General features: G+C 42.6%; 1 protein-coding gene across 1 annotated transcript; it reads left to right on the top strand.

Annotated features, from left to right (window-relative positions):
- Positions 1-518: 518 nt before the first annotated feature.
- On the top strand, positions 519-8,032 carry LOC113889366 (endogenous retrovirus group PABLB member 1 Env polyprotein-like). The gene is given in 3 exon segments (XM_027536043.1): positions 519-542; positions 6,600-7,806; positions 7,809-8,032. Coding segments are annotated over 2 exon segments (1,431 nt in total). The 5' UTR covers positions 519-542.
- The last annotated feature ends 2,080 nt before the right edge of the window (positions 8,033-10,112 follow it).

The raw sequence follows: 10,112 nt of genomic DNA, 5'->3' as shown, positions 1-10,112 counted from the left end.
AGCTATGCTAATGTACCATGCCTTTACCCCAAACTCTGTCTCCAAGTCGGTTCCGCCTCTTGGCCCAGAACCTACTTGACAAACCAGTATGGATATTGTTCCCCTAATCTATGTAAATGAAACTATTTGTATGGTGGTCTGCCCTTCTTCAAGATTCAAGTTAATCATTTATGGCCCAGGATAAACCATTTGGTGCCAAGATTATCCCAAAATACATCTTATGGGTGAGGGGCCTGGTGCCATTCTGAATTTTAAGACATTCCTTTCTTTCATTAACAGACTGCTAGTGACTATATAACATCCAGCTAAAGACTAGCAGGGGGGTACTCTTTCTGCCCCCTTCTGATGCCTATGTCAGAAGCTTTCTCTATCTCCTTTATACTTCAATAAAACTTTATTACACAAAAGCTCTGAGCGATCAAGCCTCGTCTCTGGCCCTGGATTGAATTCTTCTCCTCCGGGGGCCAAGAATCCTGGTGTATTTGCGTGATTCAACAACAACCTTTCATCTTGGGGGCTTGTCCGGGATCCTTCAGGACAAGGTAAGGAAGCTTGGAGCTTTAGTTCTTTGTTCTCTTAGCGAACACGTTTTCTGCTGTGCTTTACTAACTCAACCGTGTGCTTGTGTGAATGAATGGCATGCCCTGCGTGAAACAAGTAAGGAGCTCTGCTCTGCGGTTCCACGGTGATCTCATACGGCTTATGACAGAAACCTGTCGGGGCGTTATACCGACCTGCCAATGCCAAGAGGCACCCAATGTCTCCTTCGGGAACCGACCAGAAATGGGCAAAGTGTGTGGACCGAACTCTCCTTTCTCGGTCAAACTTTTCGGTCTCTTTGACCATTTCATAACTCCTTGGGAATTAGAAGTACTAACCTAATCTATCGGATCATAGACTTTCAAGGGACTTGTGATATATACTGTTACTGTGTACTGTGGCTTAGGTCCCAAACTTGGATTGGTAGTCAAGAAAGTGTCTAGCCTCGCTAGGAATCGAAAGTTCGGAAGCTAGATGGAGCTCTAGCTCCCAGAACATCTCTGAGGTTAAAGGTTACTCAGATTGGGACTGCGATGGGTTTTTTTTTTCCTTTGGTAATGCCGGCTCTTAGTGGATCAGAGGAGGCTGTTATACTGGTGTGGTGATGCTTGGAAAGAACATCTCAGTTTTATGTTCGCGTCGGTCTTATTGTGGTCAAGAAATACTCAGGGTCGTGCACAGGCACTCAGGTGACGAATGTTTCCCACAATGGTCTTAGCTTGGGAGGCATTCCGGAAGGTTACTCTGATTCACCCCGGGTGACATCAGAGACAAGCAAGGTTAAGGGTGAAGAGCTGGACGTCAAGTAGGGATGCTATCAAGTCTACCCCTGGTACATCCCCACCCCATCTCGGTGGTAGAACCGGGAGGGACGAGTACGGCGCCTGCGTCGGTAAGGGACAGACTAAGTCCGACCAGGAAGGAAAAGCTTTTGGTGTAAGGTCTGTCTACACCCCCATCTAGAGCAGGGAGGGACGCCTCCGGTAGAAAAAATGGCGCTGGTCGCTTTTTTCTCTCTTACAGATGGGAGCTAACAATTCCAGCCTCACTCCTTTGAACTGTATCCTGAAAAACTGGGATAGATTTGATCCCCAGGGCTTAAAGAAGACACACCTGGTCTTCCTATGTGATACTGCATGGCCACGGTATCCATTGGAGGACGGCGAACGGTGGCCAGTTGGAGGGTCTCTTAAGTATAACACTGTTCTACAATTAGACCGGTTCTGTAAGGAACAAGGGAAATGGGTAGAAGTAGCATATGTGTTGCCCTTTTTCTCTCTGCGAAATATGCCAGACTTATGTCCTAAGGGTATAGATTTGGGTGTGAAACCTTCAGCTCCCCCCTATCCTCTTCCTTTGCCCCCGTACCTGGGACTCCAAACTGGGATTCAAACTGCCCACATGGAGGTCCAAACAACTCCTGTCTCAGTACGACCTCAGACTACTCTGGTTTCAGTAGAAACTCAGACCATCGAAGTAAGAGATGAGATGGAGGACAGGAGACAAAGAGAAGAAGAAAAACAGGTTTCTCCAATCTATCCCTGAGATCATATGCGCAGAGCAGCCAGAGAGACTGAGGAACAGCCACACAAGCTGTTGTCTCTTTATGAAACACCCACCAGGAGAAATAGTCTGTGAGAGTTAATAAGCCTTTTTCTTATCAAGAAATACAAAGAATCAAGGAGGATCTGGGAGACTATTTAGAGGACCCAGAAAAATATATTAGAGCTTTTAAAGGTGTTACTCTGCTTTATGACCTCACTTGGAAGGATGTGATGTATATCTTGGGACAAACGCTGACTCCTGAGTCAAAGACTCGAGTTTTGGGAAAAGCGGTTGCTTATGGAGATGAGTGGCTTGGTAATGAATCAGTAGGGAAGAGGGAGAACGAGATAGCGGCCCTCCCCACTGGGAATCAGGCGGTCCCAACTACAGAACCAGACTGGGACTACAACACAGCTAAAGGAAGATGGGATCAGAGTCATTTTGTTAGATGTATTCTTGAAGGACTTAGGCAGGCGCGTTCTAAGCCTTTAAACTATGGCAAATTGGCAGATATAGAACAGGAAGAAAAAGAAGCTCCTGGTAAATTCCTAGATAGACTGAGAGAAGGCCTTCGCAGATTCACTGAGATTGATTCCGAAAGTGAAGAGGGAAAAGTGATCTTAAAGGATAGATTTCTCACTCAGTCGGCTCCAGATATCCGCCGTAAGCTATTAAAACAGGCGTATGGACCAAATCAGTCTTTAGATACTCTGTTACAACTGGCTCAGACAGTCTATTATGGTAGGGAATATGAAAAAAGAAAGAAAGGCAAAAAAAGACAAAGGAAAAGGCGGAAGCCTTCGCCATGGCTATGAAAAACGTTCTTAAACAGCCTGAGAAAAATGCCCAGAGGGGCCCAGGTGAAAAGGGATGGGCTTGCTACTGCTGTGGAAAGGAGGGGCACCTCAAGCGGGATTGCCCTCAGGCATCTAAGCCGCCCCCGGCTCCATGTCCGGTCTGCAAAGGACCACACTGGAAGAGAGACTGCCCCCAGAGGTGTAGGTCTCCCGGGTCGGACTCTCAAGACAATCAGGACTGAAGGTGCCCGGGGGTCCCCACACAAGCTCCCGTCCTAATTACACCTGAAGAACCCCGGGTATTAATAGTTGTGGGGGGCCAATCCGTCGATTTCCTTTTAGATACTGGGGCAACTTATTCTGTGCTTACTGAAGCCCCTGGCCCACTTTCTTCCCGATCCGCTTCCGTAATGGGACTGTCTCGACGAGCCAAAAGGTATTATTTCAGTTATTCTTTATCTTGCAACTGGGATTCTGTGCTGTTTTCACACGAGTTTCTGATTGTGCCAGAATCTCCCTCACCCCTTTTGGGAAGGGATATACTGAGCAAGGTCCATGCCTCTGTTTTCATGAATATGGAGCCCTCCCTTTCTCTCCCTTTAGTTGAACAAAATGTAAATCCCAGAGTATGGGCTGATGGAAAATCTGTGGGTCGAGCACAAAATGCTATTCCTGTAGTTGTTAAGCTCAAAGACCCACACGTATTTCCACATAAGAAGCAGTATCCACTGAAACCTGAAGTTAAAGAAGGGTTAAAACCCATCATCGAAAATTTAAAAGAACAGGGACTATTAATTCCCTGTAACAGTCCTTCAACACTCCTATTTTGGGTATAAAGAAATCAAATGGTAAATGGAGACTAGTTCAAGATTTATGAATAATAAATGAGGCTGTAGTTCCTTTACACCCCATGGTGCCTAATCCTTATACTCTATTGTCTGAAATTCCTGAACGGGCCAAATATTTCTCAGTAATTGATTTAAAGGATGCCTTCTATTCAGTGCCTTTGGCGGAAGAAAGTCAATTCCTATTTGCCTTTGAAGACCCTACGCAGCCAGCTTCTCAGTTAACCTGGACAGTTTTGCCCCAGGGATTTCGTGACAGTCCTCACTTATTCGGACAAAGTTTGTCACGGGATTTACAAAACTTTAACAGCTCTGAAGCAGTGGTGTTACAATATGTAGATGATATTTTGCTCTGTGCTGAGACAGAGGAAGCTTGTTCGCGAGCCTCAGAAGATTTCTTAAACTTTCTGGCAGGCTGTGGTTACAAGGCATCAAGAGAAAAGGCTCAGCTTTGTCAACAATCGGTTAGATATCTGGGCCTAATCATATCAGAAGGGACTAGGGCCATAGGCCCTGAGAGAATTAAACCTATACTAAATCACCCCCTACCTATGACTTTAAGACAATTGAGAGGATTTTTGGGAATCACAGGTTACTGTCGCATTTGGATTCCGGGTTATGGGGAACTTGCCTGGCCTTTATATAAACTTATAGCTGAAACTCAGCAGGCCCAAACCGACAAACTGGTTTGGTCTCCAGAAACTCAAAAGGCTTTTAAGGTTCTTCAGACTGCTGTCCTGCAAGCTCCAGCTCTGAGCTTGCCCACAGGGTCAGAATTTAATTTGTTTGTCACTGAAAGAAAAGGTGTGGCATTGGGAGTTTTGACACAACCCCGAGGGCCTCACCAACAACCTATTGCTTATCTAAGCAGAGAATTAGATGTAGTTTCATGTGGGTGGCCCCACTGCCTAAGAGTAATTGGGGCAGCGGCTTTATTAGCACCTGAAGCTTTAAAAATAATTAATGGACGAAACCTTACTGTACTGACTTCTCATGATGTGAGTGGAATCTTAAATTCTAAGGTTAATATTTGGATGACAGACAGCAGGCTTCTTAAGTATCAGTCATTGTTGTTAGAAGGACCAGTAACTAAGCTTAAAGTTTGTGGAAATTTAAATCCTGCCACTTTCCTTCCTGAGAAGGAAAATGAAACACCTGATCACGATTGTTCTCAATTCCTAACTTTAAACTATGCAGCTCGGGAGGATCTAAAGGATATCCCATTAGACAATCCTGACATGGAAATATTTACAGATGGCAGTTCTTTTGTTCAGGATAGAAAGCGTAAAGCAGGTTACGCCGTGGTGACTGCTGAACAGGTTTTAGAAGCAAAATCTCTCCCCCAGGGAACTAGTGCTCAGTTAGCGGAGCTTGTGGCCCTGACCCGAGCTCTAGAGTTAAGCAAAGGGCAGCGGGTAAATATCTATACAGGTTCTAAGTATGCTTATTTGACTTTACATGCTCATGCTGCAATATGGAAAGAGAGACACTTTAAAACAGCAACAGGAGAACCTATTAAGCATTTCAGAGAGATCGAGAGACTTTTAACTGCTATATATTGTCCTAAAGAAGTAGCTGTTATGCACTGCAAAGGGCACAGCAGGGATGAGAGTAAAATAGCCGAAGGTAATCATCTGGCTGACTGTCAAGCCAGAAAAGCGGCACTTTACGAAACCCCTTCACTATAGACGCCTTTGATCTGGACAGGTCCTGTGGAACAGGAAAGACCACAATATACTGAAGAAGAATTAAAAAGATATGAGAAACGAGGAGCAAAGATTACTGATAAAGGATGGTTACAGTCCGAGGATGGACGATTAATAATTCCTGAAAATGCTCAGTGGAAAATTCTTAAGGGTTTATATCAGAGTTTTCATTTGGGTGCTGAGAGTACTTACCAAATGGTTTCTCGTTTGTTTGAAGGTAAAAATGTAATGAAAACTTTAAAAAATATTATCAAAAGGTGTGAGATTTGTCAAAAAAAATAACCCAAAGACTGAAAAGCTAGCAAAATCTAGATTACAACGAAGTGGGAAGTATCCTGGAGAGGATTGGGAAATTGATTTTACTCATATGCCAAAAGCCAATGGATATTCTTGCTTACAAGTTTGGGTAGATACCTTTACTGGATGGATTGAGGCTTTTCCCTGTCGTAGTGAACAGGCTAAGGAGGTTATAAAGATTTTAATCCATGAAATTATCCCCAGGTTTGGGCTGCCACGGAGCCTTCAGAGTGACAATGGCTCCGCCTTTAAAGCTGCTGTAACCCAGGGGGTATCTAAAGCTCTAGGAATAGAATATCACTTACACTGTTCCTGGAGACCCCAATCCTCCGGGAAAGTTGAAAAAGCTAATGACATTATCAAAAGGCATCTGCGCAAATTAACTCAAGAGACGCAGGACAAATGGATTAAAGTCCTACCCATAGCTTTAATGAGGGCTCGAACTACTCCCCAAAAAGAGGGACTGTCCCCCTTTGAATGTATTTATGGAAGGCCTTTTTTACGCACAGACATTGTTATAGACCCTGAAGCCTTGGAATTAACTAATTATGTAACTCAGCTCTCAGCTTTTCAACAGACATTAACAGAACTCCGGGAGAAGACTCCTGACCCAGCCTCCGAGTCAAGCAGGCCTCTATTTGAGCCAGGAACCGAGGTCCTCATAAAAACAGTGGGATCTGGGGGGCCATCCCTCGAGCCTCTCTGGGAAGGTCCTTACCAGGTTATTCTTTCCTCTCCCACAGCTGTCAAAGTGCCAGGAATTAATTCGTGGGTACATCATACTCGAGTTAAGAGGTGGCACCCTGACCAAAATTAAGTGACTTCATTTTATGTCTTTACTTTCTATGCTCTGACTTTGTACCTTTTAGATGGACCTGATAACCTATGTGAGCTTACTTCTGCTGACTCCAAATATCCTGAGTCTGCCGTTGGATCCTCAAGACAATGTCTTCCTGTCCTGGGCTCACTCCTATGCTGCATTCCACAATCGGTCTAACTGCTGGGTCTGCGGAGCGTTCCCCTCTTCGTCAATGGAAGGCTTCCCATGGTGGACATCCCCACTTCAAGGAAAAGACTTTCTCCAAGTCTGTGAATACCTTCTACAACAATCACATGCAATGCCTCTTCGTCATCTGATGACATCTACCAACCCTAAAATGGACTGGTGCAACACTTTGTACTCTAACTATGGACATAATATGACTTTTCATTTTGATTATACATTGTCTCGGTTCAATGACTATTTTGCTACATATAAGGTAAATAGGTCTAGATCTAATGGCTTTTTACCTGACGTTTATCAAATATGGGATGAGGTTACATGGCTAACTCCTGAAAAAGGATGTTTAATATCTACTGCCTCTATATGCTGGGGACAAACAGAGCCGTCCCCAAAAGTTAGCCAACAACTTAATTACAATGATTGGAAACAAATGGGATATTTGTCTCAGGAAACATGCAATGTAATCATTCCCGTGTTTTCCAATCCCAGTTCAGGTTCTCCCTTTGTCTGGCCAGGCACAAATTGGGACTGGATATCTCAGTCGCGCTGGCTTGCTCCAAACGGGACTTACTGGATATGTGGCTCTTACCTATGGGCATGGCTCCCCCCTGGTTGCATAGGGAGATGCACCCTGGGTCTAGCCTTTACTCATGGCTTTATATTTTCAGAGCTTCCAGAAAAGCCTGCTAATTTACCCCACCTTAGAACTCGCTGGGCAAGGTCTGTATTTCATTGGTATGATTATTTGGCTGCAGCGTTTGTTCCCTCTTTGGGAACTACAGATGTTATGTTACGAGTGGATGTTTTGACTAATTTTACTCAACAGGCATTACAGGATTCTCAAAAGGCTATTTCAGCTCTTAATGCTGAACAAGCACAAATTAGAAAGGTGGTTTTACCAAACAGATTGGCTCTAGACATTCTGACAGCTGCACAAGGAGGAACTTGTGCCATTATTCATACCCAATGCTGTACATATATACCTGATATGAGCACGAATGTTACTCATTTTACTAACCACATGAACAAGATGATTAGGGCCATGGACACTCCTGAAGCCTCAATTGCTTCACTTTGAAAACGTTAACTAGTTCCCCATGGTGGACAACTATCTTAATTACAATAATTCTGGTTGTTTTGTTCTTGCTGTTTGCTCCCTGCATCTGTAATTGTATAACTGGATTTGTTTCTAGCCGCATGAAAGCTTTTAAGTTACAAATGGTTGCTCAAACTCCTGCTACTACTGTAGCTTCCTCCAGCTACTATTTGGGGCCCCTGGATCAGATATCCTCAATATGAGGATTAGGAGAATATGTTGCCTCACCAATTTAGGGACAACGCCCCTTGTCAGCTCGGAAGTAGTTATGAAGTGAGAATGACGCCCCTTTTCCCTAGGCAACATAATTCTCCTAAAAGAAAAGGGGGGAATGAGAGGGTAACAGGCAGGAAGGCCAGGGGTCTCCAAATAGAGGAAATAGCCTGCAAATGTCAGACATTTTTATCTCTCTTAAGCGGCAGGAGGAAACAAACTAGCAATATTTTTTCCTTCTCTATACAAATTTAAAGGGAGGTTTCTCTTAAAATACTGTGTTGCCATAATGACACCCGGTTTCACCTGAAGTTAGCTATTGTCGAGCCTAGAGATAACCAATGCCTTTTTCTTATGAAAATGTTTGTCTTAAGCTATGCTAATGTACCATGCCTTTACCCCAAACTCTGTCTCCAAGTCGGTTCCGCCTCTTGGCCCAGAACCTACTTGACAAACCAGTATGGATATTGTTCCCCTAATCTATGTAAATGAAACTATTTGTATGGTGGTCTGCCCTTCTTCAAGATTCAAGTTAATCATTTTATGGCCCAGGATAAACCATTTGGTGCCAAGATTATCCCAAAATACATCTTATGGGTGAGGGGCCTGGTGCCATTCTGAATTTTAAGACATTCCTTTCTTTCATTAACAGACTGCTAGTGACTATATAACATCCAGCTAAAGACTAGCAGGGGGGTACTCTTTCTGCCCCCTTCTGATGCCTATGTCAGAAGCTTTCTCTATCTCCTTTATACTTCAATAAAACTTTATTACACAAAAGCTCTGAGCGATCAAGCCTCGTCTCTGGCCCCGGATTGAATTCTTCTCCTCCGGGGGCCAAGAATCCTGGTGTATTCGCGTGATTCAACAACAACCTTTCAACTTCCTTAAATTTTTTAAGTATTGATTTTGGTGCCAATGTGAAGGAAATCATTTATTTTTCAGACATTTCATCATTACTGTATAGAAAAGAAATTGATTTCTGTATGTTGATTTGTATCCTGCAACTTTAATAAAATTTTTGGTTAGTTCCAACAGTTTTTTCACTGAGTCACTGGGATTTTTTATGTATAAAATTGGATAGCATATGCAAATAGCAACAATTCTACTTATTCCTTTCCAGTTTGTGTGTCATTTGTCTACCTGATTGCTCTAGTTAGGACTTCCAATGCTGTATGGAATTAAAGTGGTGAGAGTAAGCTTTCTTCTCTCCCTGATCTTAAGAGGGAGACCTTTCAGCCTTTTACCACTGAGTATGATTAGCTATGGGTTTGTTGAATACCATCTTTATTAAGTTGAGGTATATTCTTTCTATATCCCTTCTTTTAAGTGTTTTTATCTTGGAAGGCTGTTGTATTCTGTAAAATGCCTTTTCTGTGTATACTGAGATGATCATGTGATTTTTATCTTTCATTAATTAATGTGTAGTTATATTCATTATTTGTGTATGGCAAACCATCTTGTATCCCAGGGATAAATCCTACTTGGTCATTGCATATAAACCTTTTTAATGTATTCTTGAATTCAGTTTGCTAATAGTTTGTTGAGAATTTTGCATTTATATATATGAGGAATATTTTCTTGTGGTGTCCTTATCTGGCTTTCATATCAGGGTAATGATGGCCTTGTACAATATATGTGGGAGTGTTCCCTCTTGCTCACTTTTTTGGAAGTTTGAGGAGAATGGGTCTTAATTTTTTTTTATATGTTTGGTAGAATTCACTGGTGAAACCATCAGGTCCTGGGGTTTTCCCCATTGTGAGGTTTTTAAAATTCAATCTCTTTACTTGCTTTGTTTAGATGTTCTGTTTTCTTCCCGATTCAGTCCTGATAGATTGTGGTTTCTAGAAATTTATTCATTTCTTCTAGTTTAATATGTCAGCACATAATTATTCATAATGGTCTTTTATTACCCTATTATTTCTAGTATCAATTGTAATGTCTCCTCTTTTCATTGCTAATTTTTTTTTTTCTTAGTTTAGTTTAGAAGCATGTCTATTTCGTTTATCTTTTGGAAGAATTGGCTCTTAATTTTGATGATATTTTCTATTGATATTTTGGTCTCTGATT

This window comes from Bos indicus x Bos taurus, unplaced genomic scaffold (genome assembly GCF_003369695.1).
Source record: "Bos indicus x Bos taurus breed Angus x Brahman F1 hybrid unplaced genomic scaffold, Bos_hybrid_MaternalHap_v2.0 tig00011861_arrow_arrow_obj, whole genome shotgun sequence".
NCBI classification, from domain to species: domain Eukaryota; kingdom Metazoa; phylum Chordata; class Mammalia; order Artiodactyla; family Bovidae; genus Bos; species Bos indicus x Bos taurus.
Note: the sequence above shows the minus strand (reverse complement) of the source record. Positions and strands in the feature narration are given on the sequence as shown.